At 40.8% G+C, this 25,058-nt stretch overlaps 1 protein-coding gene across 1 annotated transcript in view; it reads right to left on the bottom strand.

Annotated features, from left to right (window-relative positions):
• Positions 1-11,593, bottom strand: part of LOC143134055 (myomegalin) — a 47,976-nt gene extending 36,383 nt beyond the window's left edge. The window contains exons 1-4 of the mRNA XM_076294122.1: positions 11,172-11,593; positions 3,678-3,754; positions 386-509; positions 92-249 (exon numbers count right to left, since the gene is read on the bottom strand). Coding sequence (XP_076150237.1) covers positions 92-249; positions 386-509; positions 3,678-3,754; positions 11,172-11,312 — 500 coding nt within the window. The 5' untranslated portion in view covers positions 11,313-11,593. The remainder of the gene's footprint in view (positions 1-91; positions 250-385; positions 510-3,677; positions 3,755-11,171) is intronic.
• Between the last annotated feature and the right edge of the window lie 13,465 nt (positions 11,594-25,058).

Below are 25,058 nucleotides of genomic sequence, written 5' to 3'. Positions count from 1 at the left end.
CTTTTTTTTACGGGGATGAATGGGAGTATCTGTCATAAATGTGGCAAGTTCAGTATTATCACGCAATACTGTTCATTTCCTTGTTTCTTACCGGTCTTTATCTCCATCTGGCAGCGTGTTGACCAACTGCAGGCTCTCCTCTTCTGGCGTCTCACTGGTACCCGTCTCCATGGTGACACATGAATTCTGGGAGCGGGTGTCAGCCAGCGTGGCCATTCTTTCTGCCTCACTCCGGGCTAGCAGGGCCTCCTGAAAAGCAGTGCCATCATTCTTATTTCACTATTTATGCATGTGCATGTGTTTATGTGTGTAAGTGTGTGTGTGTGTGTGTGTGTGTGTGTGTGTGTGTGTGTGTGTGTGTGTGTGTGTGTGTGTGAGTACATACCTCCTGCAGAAGCTGGATCCTGGTCTCCAGCACCTCCTGCATGTGGTTAATCTCCTGCTGCCTCTCATCACATCGTCGCTGCACCTCAGCCTCATTGTGATTGGTCAGGCTCTCTGCTGTTGTTCTGTCAAAACAGGGACATTGCCTTCACAAAGCCATACAGAAGGGACATCTCTAATGGGGAAATATGTCATAAGCACTATGCACTAGATAGTACTGTAGTCAAAATGTATTATTTAACATGCTTAACATGAACAACATCTACAGTGTCACAACCCAGAGACATGCTGTATGATACAGAGACATACGAGACATCTGACTTAAAATTCATTGATGAGAGATATTTTGAGACAAGCACACAATGGCATTTGTACTTGCATTTTGAGACACACACACACACACACACACACACACACACACACACACACACTCTGTGCATCCTAAATTGCTAATCCAGCTGGCCCTTACCCTGACGCACATACTCACACACTTTATGTGTTGCTTTTTTTGACCTGACCGGCGACGTACGGTATCAACTCACGTCCCAGCTACTTCCTGACCCTGCCCACCGATGTCACATCCATTCGCCAGTGCATCCTACAGACCACCACCACTGGAGGGAGAGTGCACTGACCCAGGGTAAACAGCTCTCTCAGCATTCGCTCATCCACGCTGACCTCGCGTGAAACTCAACTCGCCAATTTATCTCAGATCGTGCCAATTTGCCTCAGATATATAGCTTGAGGCGAGAGTCCTAATTTTGTCTGACACAGATATTAATGAATTCACTGATCAACACACAAGTAAGAAATTATGTTAAACTCTTCAAATGCCAACTGAAAAACAGCAGACTACAGTATGCAAAGACCATTCCCACGGATTCTTTGCCAACTCACAGTCTTTTCTCTGGGCAATTATAGATCCTAAGAATACTCAAGATATTATATATGTATAAAATATAATAGATAAGAGGAAGTCACCACCACCATTATACAGCCGTGGCCTACTGGTTAGCACTTCGGACCTGTAAGCGGAGGGTTGCCGGTTCGAACCCCGACCAGTAGGCACGGCTGAAGTGCCCTTGAGCCTTGAGCAAGGCACCTAACCCCTCACTGCTCCCCGAGCGCCGCTGTTGATGCAGGCAGCTCACTGTGCCGGGATTAGTGTGTGCTTCACCTCACTGTGTGTACATTGTGTGCTGTGTGTGTTTCACTAATTCACGGATTGGGATAAATGTAGAGACCAAATTTCCCTCACGAGATCAAAAGAGTATATATACTTATATAATTGTCACTCGAACTGGAGGACTTCAGTTGCAAAAAACAACAACCTTTTAAAATGAATATTTTTTTCATTACAGGACATTATTAGCTGGGGCAGTCCCTCTGGAGCAACCCAGGGTGAAGTCCCTTGCTCAGGGGCACAATGGTGGTGCATCCTGGCACTAAACTAACAACCCTCTGGTTTTTCACTTGCGACTTGGAACATATAGACAGGATATGGTTCTGAGCTCCAGATACAGTTGTCCTCTTGACAGCTCAGGACAGCTCTAACATTCAGAATTAAGCTCTTCTAGCTGACAGTTCTTTCTGACGAGAATTCTGGAATCTGTACTGTACATAGCAGCTGAAATCCAAACCGGATCAAAGATGATGTAAGCATGGTCCATCTTGGTAGTGTCCACGTGTACTAACATGATGACTGATACATCGGCCCTCTCTCTCAATCTAAGAATGGCAAACGCCATGCTGTCTGAGGGCACCAGCCTCTTTGCGCTCTTTTTAAACTCTGATGAGCAATGGCAGCTCAGATGACGGCCTCTATGGCTTATTTAGGCGCAGATGATCCTGTGAGTCTGCATGGCTGCTGAAAAAGGGCCCTTCCTCTTTCTTTAACATATCCAACTCCATTCAACAGTTATATGTAACCTGCGTTGCCCAAACAAGCAAAGTCCCACACCGGACTCAAACTTGCACCCATCGGACGTGGGAGGTTGCCTTGCAAGTGAGGAGGCTAATATCTATATGCAGGCTTCAGATGTCCGAGGTGAGGCTACTCATTCCACTGCACAACCCTGTAGCTACTGGTTACCATTACCTATCCCTAAGAACATATGAGATTGGCATTGACAGCCCTTCTCCTGTAGTGCGAATGGGAAGTTACAGCACTCTCAGGTCGCAGCTGAGTCAGCCAAGGGTTTGGTCCTGATTAGCTACTGATCGAGCTCAGTGTGGGTTTGACTTTGTGTACAGACTTATGGTACAGTCTCTGCAGGTGAACATGCTGCTCTGGGTCTTACTAATTTACAGACATACAGAAAAACTGTATCAATATGGGAGACACACGCTCAACAGCCACCTCTATTCAGAAAGACTTCAACAAATAGAAAAGGAGATCCTGACTGGAGATCTTCATCTTCATAATATCTAAAATCTTGAACTAGTGTCATTATCATATGATGTTTAGCCTTCTGTAGATGGGGATCAATGAGTAATGTATTATATGCACAAGTCCAAGTTTCTGTGTGTATTGATGGATATTTTCCATCTGCGATATCAATATCTTCCTCTCCTTCTGATCTTCTATCTTTCCACATATGTTCTCTCACTCCCTCACTCCCCATGCACATTTCTTTCACTAGGTGTCATCCATCAGGCTCATTTAATCCCTACTAATCAATTCCTCTGTCCAGTTCCCTCCCACTGCCCGCACTCTCTCTGGTCTCTGGGAATCTGCCAGACTCGAATCGTGCTATATGGCCCCTGGCTGGGCTGAAGCCTGGCAGTGTGCTTCGCTGGACCAGCTGTTTTTGTGACACATGAGCTGTCATGAATCTGTTGAGGAATCAATATGGATTGGCAGTCTGTGACTGCAGCTTTGAGTGAGCTACAGCCTCGTTATGTGTGCACAGGACCATCAAACAAAGAACAACAGCCTCCAAAGTCCTTAAAGCACATAAACATAAATGACACTGGCTAATTGTTTTCCAGCATTCCTGCCTTGTGTAGACTGTGAGTAATTAAGTAGAACAAAGTGTGTTACATGGAGGGATTAGACCAAAGGTTATCTAAATATTTACATCAAATGGATGTGTTAGAAGGATTTGTGGGTAGATTTCTCGCTTCAAATTTGGAATTTGACGTACATAAATGATTGGTACAGTGTTACGTAGTTCTGCCTTTTTTGAGTAAAATTTACATTAAACTTCAAATTCAGCAAAACAGTTTGCAAGGGGAAAAATGTATCAGTAACATGAAAGACCCATCAAATACATATGCAGACATTTACTTACATAGCCTTGTCAAGGAGCTGTTGTTTTTCTTGCAACTCCTGCTTCAAGCTCTCAACCTCTACCTTCAACTCGATGTTCTGAAACAGAGCAGAAAGAGATGGCATTAATCATTCAGCACGTAGAAAACACAGGCACATTTTCGAACCAAACAGGGCTTGTAGTCACATTTCCATACTGGGAAACATATTCTATAGCAAGGCAGTAAAATGTTGCCGTTATGTATTCACTCTGTGATACATTTCAAGAGAAATCCAATAACTGACATTAGACATTAACAACTGACAAAGCACTCATCAAATTTGCAATTTGCCTGGGCTATAGGAATTGTACATGTCAGCTGGACATTATTTGCAGTGCATATGCACTTTCATGCACGTACCAGCACTCCCACCCCCCTCCCCTCCATACACACATACACTGGAGCACACATCAAGAGGCTGCCGCTGGCGCTGATGAACCCAGAGTTTGTACTTTACTGGGTCTCAGCTCAGACGTCCGTGACAAGCCTCACACAGGACAGCTCAGATGACTATGTGTGACTGGACACGATATGACTGCCCTGCAGATAGTGTGTGCGTGTGTGTGTGTGTGTGTGTGTGTGTGTGCCACCTAAAATTTCACAGGCACACCTTAATTATAATTTCTGGCTACGCCCTTAAAGGGACACCAGGCAACGTTTTCTGTTAATTAATCATCTTCGTAAGTCGGTATATGGTTAAATGACTCATTAAGGGGGGGAATGAAGACTCTCTCGCCCGCCCCTGCTGCCTGTAGGAAGAATATCCCGCTTGCAAGTTCGGTGTATCCTACCCGCCGACCAAAGCAGGATCAGTTTACAGCACAGAAGCAGGCTAACAAAACGCTAGAGATTGTTGCAAACGTGTGTATAATGGCAGAGCCGGCAAACAAGCAGCGAAAACCCTTGACGGAAGACGCAAAGAAAAGGAAAAGAGCTTCAGACCGAGCGAGGGGGAGTTTCGTAGAGAAAAAGCATCAGGCTTGTCTGGTGTCCCTTTAAAGTAGCCTAATGTTTTGCTTTGTTTTAATTAGCCTAGTCGCCTGCTGTAGTTTTACTGGTCACCTTGCTATTTTATAGTTGTATCTATCAGGTAGCTTAGTTGACTTTACATTATCCTATGTGGGCCTAACTAACACATTCAGCCATTTGGAACAGAAGAACACACCAGAATAGGCCTGTTTAGTAATCAGGATTTGATGGCCGCATTCCTACACTTATAAAATGCAATTCAATGCGGAAGTAATCCAAGTATTCAGAATACGTTACTCAGATTGAATGACGCAAAGGAATATGTTACAAATTACATTTTTGGGCATGTATTCTGTAACGGAATACGTTTTGAAAGTATCCTTCCCAACACTGTGCATAGCTGTATAGTTAGTGTGGTTGTGTGTGTCCTTTAATCTGCTGTGTCTGATGGATCGTGAGATACTACTATACCTAACCTCTCTCCATCCCCTCCGAGCCCTCTATCACATCCACATGTGCCATTCTCTCTCTCTTTCTCATTCCCTCTCTCTCTCTCTCTCCTGCTATCTCACTCGTTCACTCCCACTTGATTAATCAGGGAGTCACTTAACACCACGCCGGGGCATCTTTCACTGCCGTCATGCCTTTTAAATATAGCTTGTTGGGAATGCAGCCTTTGGCTGGCGTGGAGAGCGAGCCGACAGCTGCAGCCCGTTGTTTACCTGCTCCCCTCGCACCCCTGGGCCCCGGGCCTGTTAGCACGGCACAGCCTCACCGGCTCAGTGGCCTTTAGCGGGAGTGCCGGGATGCTTGCAGCGAGGCACCGCAGATCCCTGGTGCTCAGTGACGGCCAGAGGGATTAGTGCACAGGCACGCCAGGGGCCAGCGAGACACGCCAAGCACACAAACACACGTCCAGATCCATGCGCATGGTTATAGGTGCCTGTACACGCTGCACAGTGCAGCCAATAGTCAATAGGTTAAAACAGACGTCCCATCACACTCAGATACATACTGAATACATTCAATCAATTTGATAAGAGACTAAGTTTATGGGATTGCAAAATGCTGTATTCCTTATTCAGAGCACTGTCCGTCTCTAACCAACAATATGTTTGTTCCATTATTGACCTTTGGGTAATGTTCGTGCTGGCCAAAGTAGTTAGGAACTCCCAATCCAAACAGGTGGTGTGCAAGAGACATGGTCACTTCCTCCTGTTAGAATGTGTGTGACCTTTAGTGAGGCACAGGCACAGCCATGCCAAGGTACATTCTGCACACATCTCTCTCTCTCTCTCTCCCTCTCTCATACACTCACCCTCACTACCACACACTCTCCCAGATACACTGAGCATCCCTGGTGACTCTCCCACACGTGCTACCATGCTGATAAATCACAGCCTGCATTATTAAACACAAGTAGTCAGACCCTACTGCGTGTGGATGGAGAACAACAACCAAGATCAGTATACGTTGGAATCTGGCACTCTACCTTACTGCATATAGGACAGCAGGAAACAGATGCCATACCAATGAATTACTGCAAAGGAGTCTATTTACATACTGTATGGCCTCCAACATCACCAAAAGCAGCCATATCATTTGTGTCCGAAACGTATGCCTTAAATCAAAACACTCAACTTTTAAAGGCATAAACACCTGTAGTATAACTCATAACCTAACCTCTCTCTCTCTCTCTCTCTCTCTCTCTCTCTCTATCTCTCTCTCTCGCTCCTCTCTCTCAGAGGCTAAATTTAGTGTGGATCCACCTGCTGTTTTTGTCCCTCAGCCCACAGCAACAGATACTTGTTAACTACTTGACTAGTCACCTCAGCCTCCGATTGGTCCAGGAGTGAGAGAAAGGTCAGCAGCAGGGCCGTCCGTATTCCACAACACACATACTGTACATCACAGCACAAACAACACACACAAGGGGAAACACACACCACCCAGAAACTCGCAATCTCCTCTAGTGTTCAGAAAACTGCTCTTTGAAATCATACAATCATTTACAATCATATCGCGGATTATGATGATATTAGCCCTAGCCTATATATTCTGACTTTGGCATATATTGTTCACCTGAAAACATTTGGGGAAAACGTTTGCGTAAAAACAAGATATACATTTTTAATGCAAATTTAATTTAACATGCAGAGATTTTTGGTAGCCAGTCATTTCTTTTATGCATTCCAAGAATTAATATAATTTAAATTAGATTAAAAATAAAAAATAGTAAAATACCACCTTGCTTACACAATATATTGAATTGTAATGATTGTATCATGACACCTATACAAGCCAATACACAAGCCTAATGAGAGCACACGTTCACACATCCCCAATGAGTATATGATCATTTCTCCTCTTTAAATCTAAACAAACTGCATTTCAGAGTCCCTACTAAGGTATGTCTGCCATAACAGCCTTCCATCTTAAGGAATTAAGTTTCAGTGTCTTGTCCATTACCCTAACAGTGAAAGACAGACACGAGACTAAGCTTCATGTCTCATGCGTCTCATCTCGGCTTCATCCTTAATCATCGAACTCTAAAACATCAAGGTGTGAATGCCATCAGCCTCTCAAGCCAGTTAATGCCGCCTGGCGTCTCTTTTGAAGGCTCTGGGCTGTAGTGGCTTTAGCATGAGGATCAGAGTGCGATTTGTCTGTTGATGAGTGTGTGTGATTGGCATGTCATCTCTTGCTGCACCTTGTTTGTGTGATGGTCATACAAGGGGTTCAATGGTGATAAGAATGAGATTAGAAGTGCAGAAATTTAATTTGGATCAGACAAGTGACATACGGTATGTGAGTGTGTGTGTGTGTGTTTATTTGTGTGTGTGTGTGTGTGTGTGTGTGTGTGTGTGTGTGTGTGTGTGTGTGTGTGTGTGTCTGTGTGTATGTGTGTGTGTGTGTGTGTGTGTGTTTACATGTGGACATATGCGAGCATGAGTGTGTTATTGGGGGTTACCAGAGGGACAGAGAGCCAGGCCCATGGCTGCTGCCCTTTCCCTGGGATTAGGGGATACTGATAGAGCACAGGGCCACGGCGCATTGTAATTACACACAGATTGACTAGACTGACAGACAAACATCAGACACGTACCAGTGAACACACACACACACACATACACACACACACACACACACGACACACACAAACACACACACACACACACACACACACACACACACACACATTTGATTTCTTTATTTGAATCCGCCAATCAAATTTCTTTACAGAAAGGATTCAAATATTCTCAGAGATGATTCAAATATTCTCAGAGATGATAAAGCTTTGACATTCAAGGGTACATAAAGCCAAATATCAATGCCACAAACATACATGCATAGCCTAGGTCACTGATCTTTGCAAAGAGGGGTTGGTATTTAGTATTTTTTCCCAAAAAAGTCTATGTCCATATACAGATCATAGACACAACCTATTTCAAGGACTAACACCTCCTTTCTATCTGTATCCAACACACACACACACACACACACACACACACATACACACACACACACATTTGAATGCTTTTATTTGGATCTGAAAGGCAAGCAAGGAAAACAAGATCCAAATACTCTGGGAAGAGTCATTAATAAGGTGACAGGTCTACATGGCTCACATGCTTTTACAGGTCCTTCCATTTATCGAAAAGTCTGTGTAGTTTCCACCCGCCGGGTGTTTGGGCACAGGATCGTGAATAGTCCAACTGTGTTTGTAAATCCTGCCGGTTTGACTTTACTGTTGTTATAAGGCACATTGTCAAAAGTAGTAGCCAAAGGTCAGCCATATCAAAATACACTTCCCTGCATTAACGCTGGCAGTTACAACGGGTGTTGCTGTTAGAAAATCATGCAGATGTGCGGTAGCCCTGACGCCCTCCAGTGCGGCCACGCACACACACACACACACACACCTGGACTAAACACTAACTTGACCAATGGAATACTAAATCCCTGTGCATTTATTAAATCGTAGCATCTTTTGTAAGTGACTGTTGGAAAGCATAATTGAAGTACTTCTGTAGAAAACTGTCCAAGCTGCCTGAGAGCCCCACAACAGACTATAGTAGACCTTCACCATATTTCCAAACCACAATATATTCTACCGGTAACATTTTATTTTAGGGAACACATGTTAACCATTTATACATAACTAATATGTGTATGTATCAGTGCTCAAAAGAGTCTGTATTAAGTATCACTGTACATTTATTAGGGGTTTATTGAACAATGTCTTATTCTTAATCAATACGTCATTCATTCTTGGCATATCCTTAATAAGCAACTAGTAAGGTTATTGGTATATAGTATGGAACTAGTAAGGTTAATGGTATATAGTATGGAACTAGTAAGGTTAATGGTATATAGTATGGATCAAAATAGAGAGTTTATAGATTCCCTATACACTGTCTGAATATGTGACTTATATTGACAGAAAAATACCAAGACAATGCATTAGAAGGCTATAAAGTTTCTATTTTGATCCATACTATTTTTCAATAACCTTAGATCAAGACCAACTAGTTGCTTATTAAGGATTTAACAAGAATACATCACCTATGCAGTGAAAATAAGAAATTGTTGAATAAGACCTAATAGATGTGTAATGATGCTTAATGCAAATCATATTGAACACTAATAAATAGAGATATTAGTTATGTATTAATGGTTAACATTGTGTTCCCTAAACTAGAGTGTGACCATTGTACCTATAAATAAAGAGTGTCTAGGCTAGCTGAAGCATGTAGGTACACAACACAGTTCATATTGTTTTTTAGATGTTTTCACAGAACTGGTCATTTGAAATCTCATGGTTTATCCTGGTTTTGATATAGTGTGATTGAAAATAAAATCAGAGTCACAAAGTTAACATTTTTAAGTTTACATTTTAAATTAAATCAAATTAAAGTTTTGGCGACCTATTCCCATATCTAGTAGACACATAACACTATTCACACTGGGGTTTTCACAGAAGGAATGGATCTGGACTGGGAGGGAAAATTGGTGTGGGGGGTCATGTGGGGACCTTGTAGTGATCTTGCATTAAATGACCCATAAATGTAACAAAAAATATGGCGAGGAAATATCCTACCAGAAACAAATGGAAGTTACTTTTTTCAGACAAAAGTGGTATTTCTAGCTTACGATAATTAATTACCCTCTTTAAAACATGTTGGCTCCTAGCTTCACTAATGCCATGGTCATGCTGCCTACTATATCTTAAAAGGACCATTTAACAAATGTACACATTTCACTTTTCAGAAATATTACTTTGACATATTCACAGGGATATATCAATATCTGACATATTTATTAGGTAAAGCTGAGCATATTTACTTCTGGAATCCCCTTAATGCAATGTCACTGGCTAAAAACTGTGCACTGTCTCATCACGTTATCTCCCATGTGCTCAAAGCTCACCCACCAGGGCCCCCTCCTGTGTCACAGCCTACAAATCAACAGGCCATCCCTGCTGTGTTCACTGCCCCTGATCAATCCACAAAGCTTACCAAACGTTATTTTAAAATTTCACCATTAAAGAAATAGAACTAAAATGACCACCATTAGCAAGGAGTAAATAAAACAAATAACAAACACAGTCAGCTAACCTAATCTATGGTATGCATTAGGTCTGCTTAGCGATTATTCTCATAGTGTTATTTTATCGATTAATCGATTAGTTGTTTGATTGATAAAATGTCAGAAAATTGTAAAACAAATGCTGATCAGTGTTTCCCAAAGCACAAGATTATGTCCTCAAATGCCTTGTTTTATCAACGCCTGAGATATTTCATTTACACATGATGGAGAGTAAGTAAAGATGAAAATGTTAAAGTTTAAGGAGCTGCAATCAGAACTTTGCTGCATTTTCCTTACAAATATACATAAACCAATAAATCGAAAATAGTTGGCGATTCATTCAATGTTTGACAACTAATTGATTAATCGATTAATTGTTGCAGCTCTATTCTGCATACAAAAGGGGTTTTTCTTGATATATCTAAAGATATATTAAGCGAGGTCTAAAGGCACTTAAAATAAGAGACGCCACAATGTCCTTCACCCAGCAGTGAAGACAAGAATGCCCAGTCCATCTGTCCCTCAAAGAGCCTGTCTGAGCAGATTGTCTGCTTCGTCCCACCATCCAAGCCCACAACATCTATTATTATCTAGTCACACTCAATGCTGCAACATCTGCACTAGATCAGCTTTCTCTCAGTATTTTTATTCTGTTACTCCCTGCCTTGTCCCTGACAGAATATTCTAATGCAAAGCGGTATCCTAAAGGATCCATAGGCATTGTTTTAGAGAACAATTTCCTTTCTTTAAGTACCAACAATTATACATAGCATATAAAATATAATTATATAGCATCTGTCTGATCAATGAGCAGTGAAACTGATCAAATCTTTCCACTCTCTGTCAACCCTTGTTTAGTACAGTTAAGGATGTCTGCGTCACCAGATCGCTGTTCACAATAAAGTCTGACCACTCACCGTTCTGTAGACATCATCACTGCTGTCCTCAAACTTCTGTTGGATCCTCTCTTCCAGGAAGTAGATGCGTAGCTTGAGGCTGAAGTTCTCCTTCTTGAGGTCATTGAGGTGCTGCGACAAAGTACGGTAGCAGTTAGACATGTCAAGTCCTCGTCCCAGGGGGCATCTTCAATGCCCCTCAGCTTTGCGGCATGTCCACGCAAAAACTAGGGAAGGGACCTCAAAAAAATAGGCTGATGCTATATTTCTAGAGCCACATTGTGGCATCAAACACACACACTCTCACACATATAAAACACACACACACACACACACACAGTCTGTTATTAAAAGGCCACAGTGAGGGCTGGAAAGCCCTGTGTGGATCAGAAGTGTGAGCAGGTTGACTCCATGGTCGGCTATGTGGCAGAGAGGACTGAGGCACAAGGTTTTTCTGACTCTGGGGAGGTATCCCAGGAATCTGTGGCTGAGAGAGGAGCAGCCTACAGGATCACAGCTTCCAGCAACATGTAAGATGATCACTCTCTTAGTTCAGGACAGAGGGGGTGAGGGGAACAGAGCCAGAGAGAGAGAGAGAGAGAGAGAGAGAGAGAGAGAGAGAAGCCACACACCGAGACACACCCAGGGTCTCGTTCTCCACCACATTCAATCCCCTCTTTTTTAATGCTGTCCATCTTGAAATGACATATACGACACCAATGATAACAAATATGCTCTACATTAGAAAAGACATTTACTATGCATCTTTTGCTCTCACATAATTCGAAATACCCCATTGCCTGTTCCACAGTCAGAATTGATCTGTCACTGTAATAGCTCATTTACAAAACATATTTGATGAAATTCATTCATGTTAAAGAGTGAAATCTTCTGAATACTTCTGAATTACACAGAATGATTCTGAGGACGGCCTAAATTAACTGAGTCGGGGTAAATGGATGGTGCACACAGGCAGGGTATCGCAGCAATGCTGCCTTCTCTGTGGACAGGATTGCATCCAGAGGGAGGTGGACTGAAACAGCAGCCACAAAGGAGCTATTTTAGGAAGGCATCTAGAGTCCTACTGTCAGGGCCCTGAATCATAGTTCCTCTTCAGACTGTAAATATCACTAACATACAATATACTACTACGTACACGCATCGCCATTAGGCTCAATCTTAGGTATAGCTCTGTCATTCCTCTGTTTACTTCAAAAGATGCTGAACATCAGCCTTTATCAAAGAGTAATTATACCATTTTGTAGAAGTACTGGTGAGTAGTAGACCAATAATCTGCTGAGAAATTATATACCACCATTGAAAAAAAATCCTCATTGAGCTCTGCATTCAGAATTCTGGATGAGTAGGATCTTTTTTTTCGAAATGGATACATAAACACACCAGCGCCCGGATGCAACCTAGTCAATGAGTGGTCAATGAAAGAAATCGACCCATTCATGGCTGAATGAGCCCTCAAGCCACCACTAGGGCCGACGTGCCTCGAATCAGAGCATCTTTTAGTGGGGTGAGCTCATCCTCAGACAGCCTGCTCCCGTCTCTGAGGATGTCGCTCACTGTTGACTTCATCCATTATGCTCTCATGTTACATCTAAATCATGCATTACAGCTGAAGTAGTGTGTGTGTGTGGGGCACTGACCCCTCCCTCTCCCCAACACAAAGCATCTAATGGGCCGATGCCTTGACAAAGGCACGCACTTAAGCCTTTGCATCCGCTCAGCACTTCCTGATGTCTGCCCTGTGAAGTCTGCAGGTCGTACAGGGAGGGCAGGTAACAAGTGTGACAGACAGAGCGAGGTGAGACACACACACAAAGATCTGACAGAGAGGAGGCCGACTTCTGCTGTGATCACAGAGCTATTTTCTGATGCTTGCATCCGCATCATGTGTAGCACTCTGACAGCTCATCAACACCTGCCATTTATACCAGAGCTAGAACCGCCCAGGAATAAGATGAAAGCAGGATGGCTTCTAACATTCCAGGTCTAGGGGGCTGTAAGGTCAACGTGTGACAAGGATAGTCCCATGCTAGGTCATCTGGGCTCTTTAGCACAGCAATGTGAGAGTTAGAAGTGAACAGCTGGTCCACTTGTACACTAACATTCAGATGAACAGGAAGAAACACTTTACAGTGCTATTTGCTATATGTGATTCCCCTCTATCATCAGGGCATGGTCACCAAGAGAAAAAGCATGGCCACTGAAATTATGACAACCATGTCACCATCTCCCACTCTTTCATTCTCTCTATTTGTGTGTGTATAGATCAAGTAACTTTTGCAGCAGACCACACCAAGATTCAATCGGTACTGATAACTGCACTTCCCTAAGACTATCAAGCCATGGAGATGCTAGTAGAAATGCTATTTATTAAAATTTTGCAGACCGAGGAAATCCTCATTTCTCTCAAAAGTGATTGATAGATCTCTAAAGGGCCATTTAAGGTAGGCCTACAGTCCATAATGAGAGGAGCAATTTGCTGACTAATAACATTAGAATCAGAGACTGTAGCTTTAAAATATGATAAGTAAGAATAAGCACACTGAATGTCTGCAATACAAGACATGTCCATAGGGTGGTGGCAAAGTGAGCAAAGATAAACATGACACAGAGCAATACAGAATGGAACACTACATGCATCAAAGCAGCGGTATGAATGCTAATGCATGCTAATCATGTTACTAACAGAAGGAAATGTTTGCCTAAAATTAAAGAATAAAATACTGTTTAGCCATATTTCAGCACTATCATCAGATCTATAAAAAAAACGGACATGAGGTATTTACTTTCATTTTGGCTCAAGTAGAACAAACAGACTGTGCTTGTCAAAATCAGCCTTACCTGCTCAAACTCTCTCAAGGTGTGGGGTTGCAGTGGGGGAGCATTGTCAAGCTCATCTTTTGAAAAATCTAAGGAACAGAGAAAACATAAATGGTCTATGTAAGTTTGATGACTTGCTACGTCCACAATGCAATAAAATCACAGTTGCATGACACCTTGAATTGAATTGTGTCAGCGCCCACCTGTCATGTGACCTGCGCTCCTGGATGCATTCCCCTCCTTGTCCAAAGGCTCCACCCTGAAACACAGGACAACAGGAAGATGAGCCGTACCACACACAGGAGACAAAAACAGTCATGAGCATTACAACTAAAAAAACATATATACAGGGTATAAGGAATAATTGCATTACAGTATTGTAGAACAACAATTAATGCATAATGCACAATATTGAATCAAGACCAATTTAAAACTAGCATTTTACACATCTTGCCAGTAGAAAGCCTTGCAAAGAGGATATTCATATTTTATTCAATCTTTTAACACAATGCACTCATAGGGCTGAACGATTTGAGAAAAATATCTAATTGCGATACTTCTGACAATTATTATGATTTGATTTGCGATATCATTTATAAAGTCAAGCTTCTTATTTTTTAGTAAAATACATTTAAATATTACTTAAATATTACTTCTTGAGCAAGACCAGGACTATTTCTGCTTGCCTTTTTTGCTGTACATGAGTCAAACTGCTGCCTATGGGGCTTTTTGCAATGTTGGTGAGCCTACATGTTCATGGTGTTGCCTCAGGAAATAGCAAAATACTCCCAAATAGTCCTGAGTCCTGAGCAGAACAATTAATTACAGCCTTTGCAATTTGCTGAATGCATTAATTCAAATTGTGATTATGATTAAAAATCAATTACTCCTCTCATTACTCATTTGCACTATCACCATGACCACTATCACCATTGCACTACCACCACTACCACCACTACCACACTCATTCACACAGAGCACCTTAGAGCACCTTACCATACCTTACTATGCACAGAGAATCACAGGCTCAGTCCCTGCCTCAGTCAATGCAAGCGCCTCTGATTTATTAATTACCACTATGTGAATACTGTTTTTAGAATTGATTTAGATTAAGTGTTAGTTAGTATAATTTGTATTTTTGTAATTTGTATTTTAGTATATTTTTATATATTGTATTAAGTGTTAGTATAATTTGTATTTTAGTATATTTAGCATATTCTTTATCTTCTACTGCCCTTACTGCTTAGTTGTGTTTTTATATTATATACTTTAATTACTCTTTCTGCTGTTAAAGTATATGTGTTTGTGTTGTATGTATGCTGCTGAGACCTTGAATTTCCCCTGGGGATCAATAAAGTATCTATCTATCTATCTATCTATCTATCTAATCTTTCAGCTCTATGCACTAACATGTAAAAGTTGAACGTCTTTGCTAACTATGACAGAGGGTCACATGACAGCAGTCTGGAGCTCACAATTTCCTCCCACCCAAATGGTGATGAGCAGGGTTACCATAGCAACAATCCAGAGAACTGGAAGGAGGGAAATGTCTGAATGTCTGGCTACAGTTAAAGATGAACGCATCACTAAACATGCTGATGAACATTATCAATACATGCATCTATTGGCCACTAATAAAGACAGACAGGGAATGTATAATGGCTGAAGATATTAAAATAAATAAATAAATAAATAAATATACATAAATAAATACATAAATTATATATATATATATATATATATATATATATATGTCTGCTTTATACACACACACACACACACACACATATATATATAAATATATTTATATATATATATATATATATATATATATATATATATATATATAGTTATGGTTATGGATTTGGCAGACGCCTTTGTCCAAAGCGACACACAAATACAAAACAACATAATATTTAAAATTGAACAGGGAACAGATTAGAATGTTGGTCAAACTATAATAGGAGAATAGTAATAATAAACAACAATATTAATTTAATTCAATCAATAGCCTAATAAAATAAGCAATGAAAATTATGGAAAAAGCAATAATAAAACAATAATGTCCATTCAATCAATAATATAAAAACAATGATCCTTAATAATATATAACCAAAGATCCTTGATTACTAGCTCTGCTTTAACCCTCTCTGATACAGTATAACCAATAACCAAAGAACACAGATATTAAAACAATAATTAACTGCATAACTACCAGCTCTTATTGTTCAACTGAGGGCAATTCTAAACATTACTGACTCTATATGAAGCATAATTTGACTCAGCTCACAGAGCAGCTGTGAGGCGTTAAAATATTTAAGATGAGAGTCCCATGTGGAACCCTGCGTTTAGGAGCTATTTTTATAACACTGACTGCGTTTACATGCACTTAAGAATCCCAGTTATGGGGCTTATGCCAGTTTTGATCATATTTGGAATATGCTGTTGAACACAGAAAAGCCTGGTTATTAATATCCCTATACATAATAAATACTATTATTTCAGTTTCCAACAATAGAGTTCTATGTAGGCCTATGCATGTAATCACAGACATTGTGAAAATGATTAGCATCTACAGCTTAATATGTAAAGTCTGTGAACATTTAAAGGACAGTAAACAGACCACACAATTTGCAGGCAACAACAAACAAGTCCAGTCAGTCAGACATGCTGAGAGTCAGGACAGGTTACAGTCAGGAAGAGGATGATTATGTTTATGGTTTCTCACACCAAGAACACACACCAATTACACATTCAAACATCTGCTTTTTCCTTTTTATCTGACTTCCTAATTAAAACAAAAAAGTTTTTTGTCTTCCCTGGGTGTCGACAACCCTCCCCCTAAAAAGGGCCAATGAATTAGGAGCGATCTTGCCAAACAACAGAACACTTGGGGGGAACGATCTTATTGTTAAAAAGATAATATTGCACCAGTGGGGAGCCAATTCATCTCCATTAAGATGGACAATTGTCCCAATGCAGTGCTTGCCCTCTGACAGGCCTACCGTGTGGCTGATTAGCATTGATCCTCCACCACACTTAACTGGTGGTGATCAACTCCCTCCCTTATAGAAAGATTAAACATTTAGTGTTGGAGAGAGGTAAGGATACCCAAGTTATTTGAAAACTATACTTTCCTGCAGTCATACGAAAGCCTTCCCTAACAGAAGAAGACATAAGCGAGAGACAAAGAATATTCCAGTGCACGTTCCCTGATCTCTACAACAGTGGCTTGATCTGTGGCCATAAATAAAGTATTTATTAAAAATAATAAAAAAATAAACTATTTATCACTTTGGTGTAAGATATCATTGCAGACGAGTCAGACTCTTACTGTGTTTCTATAACAGCAAAACCATGGATAATGAGGCATTTTGTTGAAGCCTGAAACATGACAGATTTTCACATGGACTATTTTGATTTAAGTAAGCGAGTTAACTGCTCTTAGGAATTAGGGTGGCACTTAGGAGTGAGGTTCCTGTTGTTGCAACTGCTATCTTTCTTACTCACACCCCTGCATAGTTTGAACAGCTGTTAAGCTCAGCTGCTGGAACAGTCCTGTCCTGTTATACCTCTTGTCAGACTTAAAGATGTTTTTGGCCTACTCATGTGTTACACTATCAATATAACATCAGATTCAGAACCAAATGTAGGTCCTGGCCCATACAAAAATCAAATGATCACAAGCTAGTGAATAGTTAGCCAGTTACAGTTGTCAAATAAAAATATCATCTAAAACATAATAAGCTTACTATTAGCATTTGGTAGTTGAAAGCAATTAACACTGCTTGTACCACACAAGACATTTAGACAACAGTCATCTTATCAGACTTGTAGACATTAGTCTGTGAGTGCTATTGGGCAGACTGGCCAAGTAGTATGTTCAGACCTAGGAAAATGTATCTTTTAAACACCTAGGGGCACCACATGTTTAACCCTTTCAGTAACTGCAACAATCAAACATAGCCTATCAGCTTGTATATTTTGTAGGCCCAGATATTTCCCAACAAATAATTATTTTCTGGGGGAAATTGTGATCTTTTGCATAGACCCATGCTGAAAATGTGATTTTGTAGGTTGTTTTCTTATATCAGACAATAATGATGATGAGCCGTTCATTAAATGTAAACGTGGGTAGCCATAAAGGCCTCAATGTAGGGCTTTTGCAGCTCCGTGAAGGTATGCTGTCGGATACGGTGCAAAAGAAACGACAGCGACACACAATAGCGCGCGATTCATTAGACTGCAGTATGCGCTAAATTAATTGTAAACAACCCTCGATCTAACTAACGTATAGTCCATGATATCCATTGTAAGTCCACGTCCTTACCGCTCCGTTTCCTTCCAGGTCTGTTCCTCGGAATCGGCCCAGTCCATACTGAGAGGGTAACCTTGCGCGGTACCCCTCGAATTTACATCATCCATGCATGGGTCCGTTTATGCATTTCTTTGGCATTGGAAACAAGATTGGTCCGAATGACAACCATTTTTTGCATTCGTCAGTTGCTAGAGGTAGATCCAAAATGCAATCACTGGAAGATGCTGCTGCCGTGGTTGGAGATGCTGTGCCGTATTGTTTCACGCGGCACCTCAGCCCCCCCTTCGGAGCAATTACGACAGCGGGGTGAAGTTGCACGCGGACCTACAGCTGTCCTAAATCAGAAATATCTTGCAGTTACGGTTTCATCTTTTTGACCCCTTTGTAGTGATCAAGTGCATTTTATTTTATTGAAGATCTATTGACGTGGCAGGTTAGAAATCTCCCAACATTTATTCCTGTTACATCTGATGCTGAGCCTGATAAAGGCTACTAGGCTAATAGGATATTGTTTTAAATAATAGCCTATACGAATACAATTATTTTGTATGCTGCATTGTCAGTAGCACAAGCAATCTGGCATTTGGTTCATTCCTGAATCAACGACGTACAAAATGACCACAACTTCACAATAGGCTTACAAATGTTTTGCTTAGGTTAGTCTAGGACTACTTGTCCTGAAAACTTAGATCACGTTATGTTATCATCTGTCATGAACTAATCAATGTGAAATGGAGCAAGCTGTAATATCTTGAATGAGCACTAGATGTCAACCAAAGCTTTAGGCCTACATGTTTTGCCAATAAACTCTCATAGTGACTTAAATCTTTCAGATTGCAGTTCATGGACACATTTTGTGTTGTTGTTGTTGTTTTGTAGTCTGACAACACAAGTATCTGCACATAAGCAAGATGTGACCTCTAATTGTTTTCAAAATGACATCTCCATCTACACTAGGGCTTCACCTATGTCCATGCCTCTTGCATAAGTGCACTTCCCAAAAACCACACGGGGGGCATGTAAATTGGTTTTGGTTTATAGGCCAAGTATACATGCATACACAGTGTGCACACAGTGAGGTGAAGCACACACTAACCAGCTTGCTGCAGTGGCGCTCAGGGAGCAGTGAGGGGTTAGGTGTCTTGCTCAAGGGCACTTCAGCCAGTGCTCAACCACTTCCCCCACCCAAATTTTTCCTACTGGCTGGGGATCGAACTGCAAACCCATCAGTTTCAAGCTCAACGCTTTAGCCTGTAGGCCATGGCTGCCCCTAATGACAGGCTGTCCATGCCTCCGTAGCATCAGAGATGACCTAGAATATAGGGGTGGCTGTTGGGGGTCTCCTTTTTCATTTATTCAGCCTGGGCCAGTGCTTCCAGCTTTGGCTTTGGTCTCAGGGCACCTGCTGTCCCTGAACTTGTCCCTTGTCTTTTAACTATGACAAATAGCTAAATTAAAGCCCTGGCTCTCATATACTGACTTAGAAACTGTAATCCATGCTTTTGTTACATCTAGGCTGGACTATTGTAACTCTCTGTATTTAGGTCTGAACCAATCTACCCTTAGTCCAAAATGCACCAGCTAGGCTTCTTACTGGAACAAAGAAACATGCTGGCCCAACCTCACTGATTACCTGTCAAATACAGAATTCATTTTAAAGTTTTACTTTTTGTTTTAAAAGCCCTAAATGGAATGGCACCACAGTATGTGATCTTTTAAGTCCCTACTGTCCTTCTAGGCCACTGAGGTCTTCCTCACAACATCTTCTCTCAGTCCCAAATGCAACCCTAAAAACTAAAGGTGATAGGGCTTTTTCTGTTGCTGCCCCTATACTCTGGAATAATCTCCCTATAGAAATTAAGTCCTGTCCTACCATCAATAGTTTTATATCAAATTTAAAGACCCATCTATTTTCTTTGGCCTATAATGTCCATTAATTTCCCCCCTTGTTTGTTTATTTATCTTATTTTCTATTTCTTTTCAGCATTATATTAACTGGCATCTTTAACTTTACTGTACATCTTTCTCAAGGCCTATAGTAGTAGTAGTTTCAGTAACGATATGTTCTTTTATCTACAATCATAATCTGTTTATTATTATTATTATTATTATTATTATTATTATTATTATTATTATTATTTTGTGTTTTCATTTATTTTTTGTTTTGTTTTTAATACTGTATTTATTTTATTTCTGTGAGCACCTTGGGTCAATTACATTGCGTTTAAGTGTGCTATATAAATACTGTAAATGTGACTTGACTTGACTTGGCTCACACAGGGACACCATGTGCATTTCAAGTCTGCAGAGGACAGCTTCTTTAGGGTCTGTCAGCCCTGCCCTGCCCTGGCCTTAATATCTTGTCATGATGTATCTGTTTTTTTTACAGCAAATTAACTCACATGATGATTTCAAAAAGGACTAATGGATGATGGTTTCTCATTCGATTCCCGCTCTTGATGTTAATGTGATGTTGAAGTTACATAACCACTTCTTGCTAACATCCTGACTGATGACCGCTTTAAGAGTTGATCCAGTGGTTCAGTGTTTTGTGCTCATGCGTAACAACAGTCATCAAGCAGATGCTCACATTTTTGAACATTGTGTTGAAATTTGAGTTACTGACTGCAGTGACAAAGTCATTTTTCTACAGATACAGAATAATAGACACCTGTTGCCAGTTTAGGTCAGTTCAGGTCTTTGGTGAGGTATCCATGGCGAGTATAATTGTAATGAGAATGTGTAGTCCAGTGAACGGATGAGGAAGAGGGGGCTTGTGATTTGCAAAGAGCACCTCCCTCTTCTTAATGACCTTGAAAAGATCAGACACTGGATTTGTGCATCGTCACTGGCAATGTGCTCCAAGCGCATTAGGCTGCCACAGGTTTCCATGTAGTGGACAGGTGACTACAGCGTCTGGTGAGTCACTTGGAATTAGGCCACCAGACAATTCATAAAACCCCAGGTGTAAATATCATTTAGTAACAGTGGTGTAGTCTACGTGATACGCAGGACTACGCAGCATCACCATCTCAGTATACCCACTGAAAATAGGCAAGGGGTAGGCATTTGGGGTTGATCACAGTATTCTCACTAACTACTACATCACAGTATACACTACAGCTAACTATATACTACACCATTGTTTAGTAATATGCATATAGACCTTTTCAAGAGAGTTTCATTATCAGCATCATAGTTGGCCCCACAAGACTTCCTTTTTAACATTCATATGTTATCTTAATGCAGAGGAAGTAGATTGGGACCCAAATAGAACGTTCAAGCATTATTTTTGTTTTTATTGTTGAAAGGGTCTATAACCACAGATTCTGTAACATTCTATTCTTCAGTGTCTAATAACACAACATGAGCAAATGAAGCAGACTAAACAGAATGTCTTACCTTTTCCTTTAAGAAAGTGAGGCATTGCCAAACATCATAGTTTGTGATTTAGTAATGGAGACAAGTTAACATGTTTTAAATACAAAAGACCCTTGAAAATAATTTTGAGGTAACTTTATTATATATATAAAAAACACACACACATATATATATATATATATATATATATATATATATATAATATTGTGGTGCTACTCAGACACACTTCTAGATAACTTTCATAAATCCTACTTAGGACTACTGCTACTGATGGTACTGATGGTGATTTTGGATCAAACAATGCAGGCCGTCTCGCTGCCTTTGTTTGGGACAGAACTGGAACTTGGGCCTCATCCCTGTGGTTTCTTCTCCAGCCGGGTCTTCTCTTGTTCTGTCGCCTCATGGCAGCTGTGTCTCCTCGTCACAGCTGCCTCCTCTCTGCAGCTCTCTTCATCATCTCCTGGAGGTTTGGGGCCAAGAATCAAGTCTAAATGAGAAAATGAGAGATGAAACACGTGTGAGGTTAGAGTTTATTAAGCAATGTTAGGATGCATTTAACATATTGTATAACTGTAGATGAGGCTGGTCTACAATAGCCCAAAAACAAATCAGCACATAATAAATATGTTTTAAAGGGTATGTGTCTGTGTGGTTTTACATGCAACAGAACATCATGCTAACACAGACAGGCATGCAATGTTTTTCTCTGAATACATTTTGGCTTAGATCAGCATTTTTTGGGTTGTCAAGGTAATCTTCCAGTTTAAAACAATCAATGCCAATGCTTATTGTTTTATAATGAGCCAGTGGTGCCAAATGACTTCCAAGTACAGTATAACTGCTGGAGGAGACACAGACACATTGGAGCACTAAAGGAATGTCTTATCCTTTTGATCTCGGTTCGCTGTGTTATCAATAACATGACAACATGAATGATGAGGGAGGGTTAAGGGTTGGATTTGGCAAAGTTTTCACAAAAGACGTTGTGAAGTTCCAAAAGAATGGGTCGATGGATTGTACAAAACACCATGGATAACTTCGCACCTGCCAGGTCATGCATCAGGTCCATGATTAGATGTCCCACAATGGCGTAAAGAGCCACTACCACCAGAACCATTGCCACCAGTATGTATAGCACATGGTGGGGCAGACTGATGGCATCTCGTGGAGGAGGGATGTAGTTAATAAAGTCAGTATGTTCCTTGTCCATAAGTACCTGAGGGAGAAGCTGTCTGGAGTAAAACATCCTTGACATTTTTTTTCAGGAGAGGGGAAGTCATAAGGGGAAAATATGTGGAAAAAAATGAACCCCTATAAAGTGCACTCATTTGGAGGTATGTTCATCTAGTTAGATCATCATATAACGGTATGAAGAAAGGACAGCACATATGAGGAACATTCGCTGGGAATAGAATGGGTATACTGCAGATGACGGCATTAAAGGCCTGGTACAGAAAATTGGATATCACAGCACTCCAAAGACACGGACTTGATCTGATACGAAGAATATAAAGAAGCTTAACATTGTTTTAATCAGACCTCCAATGCAGTAGGACATTTATATTTGAGAAGTTAATCCTTTAGCAACAGAATGAATCTGCAGCTCATTCGTTGGGTTGGTAAGCTTTGTATGGTTGCCTGAACCACAGACACATCTCTAGGAATGACAATGATTGGAGACGTCTTTGCATTGTCTTGAGGTTAATGTGTCTGGATTAGAGGATTACTACTTGAATAGTCAGTATAGCAGCTGGTTTTCGAACAGGATTCCATCCCTGAATGACTATCAGAAGAAAATACAGCATATGCAGTGAAACACAGACCAACAAATTGAGGTTGTGTGTAGTGTATTAAGTCATAGTCTTACCTTCCCATTTACTTTTTTCCCTGTCATCCATTGCAGTGTAATCCATTGTTATTGTAGAACTAAAGTCTAACTACCCCCTCAAAATGAGGGGCACCTAAAATGTATTGCATCATTTATTCATCCTCATAGATCCTCATCCTCCCGACCCGCCTTCATCATCTCAGATAGAAGCCATGCCCACTCAAAAATAGTGATAACTACGTTGAAGGTGACGATAAATATCATTATTGGGTGTAGCATGTTGTCAGAGAGGTGCAGCCTGTCTTGGACTAAATGACAGAGAGAAGACTAAATCGGTGTGGAGTTTGAGAAGGTACAGTTGTTTTATCTGAGTGGCAGTCACTCTCATTGGGTGCTTTCAATGAGGATGCCCTCCCCTTAGTTTGTATGCATTAATCAGCCTCTCCAGTATCCTGCACTGAACCTTCATCTTCTTTCAGTCAGAGACTGTAACAACTCTATCCTAAGAAGAACTGACTCCTCTGGGAATATACTAGCATCACATGGTCAATAAAAGATTTAGTAAAACTTGTGTCTATGTTTTGGGTGGCAGAAAATGGCAGGCTGTCAAACTGAACCAGTACAAATGTGTAGTTGCCCAGTCCACTCAACTTCATTGGGAAAATTGACTAGAATAGGAAATGTTGCAACAATAATTCAGTGAAGGTATTTGCTGCATGTTCATATTTCTCTCTACTGTCACTTGTGACTGTAATAGGATTACATAATAATGAATCCCCATTGCTCACCAGCTAATTACTTAATTAGATCAACTCCAAGTAATACTGTCCAAAGCGTCTTCTGCTCAGTGTCAGTCTGGCACATAGAAGTCCTGTTGTTGAGCATGTCCCTGAGACAAGTAGCCTGGGTGTTCCCATGCTGCCTTGCGCGCAATTTGATTCACGCTGCTAAGGCAGCCTGGAGACCATGGAGCAAATTTTCGCCTGAGATAGGCGACCAATCACAGAACAAGGGGGAAAGCAAGACGATGATGAGCTATGCACAGACGCATTTGATAGACATCCGTGGCACCCAATAAACGGATCTGGGCATTTTTTTCAAATACGAGAAAATGAACGTTTGGTTCCCAGACCACGTCTCATTGAGAAGTGGTGGCGCTAGCCAGGCTATGAGACAAGTAGCATACTTGGATAAACTACAGCATACACATCAATTAAGCAGTCCTCCCAAATCTTTGTTGCTTCATATTGGGCCTAGTTGTGATCATTTACAGTATTAGTTTCATCTATGTAAAGGTGTTTCTATAAAAACAAATGGGATTACATCAATAGTGTTTGTGTTTCTTTAAGGAGAACTTATGGTCAGACAGTGAGCTTTTTCATGCATATGATAGTCTCTGAAAGCTGTTTTGAATTTACCCACGAAATATTAACAATAAAGCCATTCAAACTAGACCAATAAAAGTTGGTGAAAACTATATGAAATCCCCATCTTACCTATTTAAAGTTGGGATAATTTAATAGAGACCAAACTTTCCTTTTTT

This window comes from Alosa pseudoharengus, unplaced genomic scaffold (assembly GCF_046254945.1).
Source record: "Alosa pseudoharengus isolate Yale_2024_CS ecotype anadromous, Long Island Sound unplaced genomic scaffold, YU_APseudo_1.1 YU_APseudo_1.1_scf_2, whole genome shotgun sequence".
Taxonomy (NCBI): domain Eukaryota; kingdom Metazoa; phylum Chordata; class Actinopteri; order Clupeiformes; family Clupeidae; genus Alosa; species Alosa pseudoharengus.
Note: the sequence above shows the minus strand (reverse complement) of the source record. Positions and strands in the feature narration are given on the sequence as shown.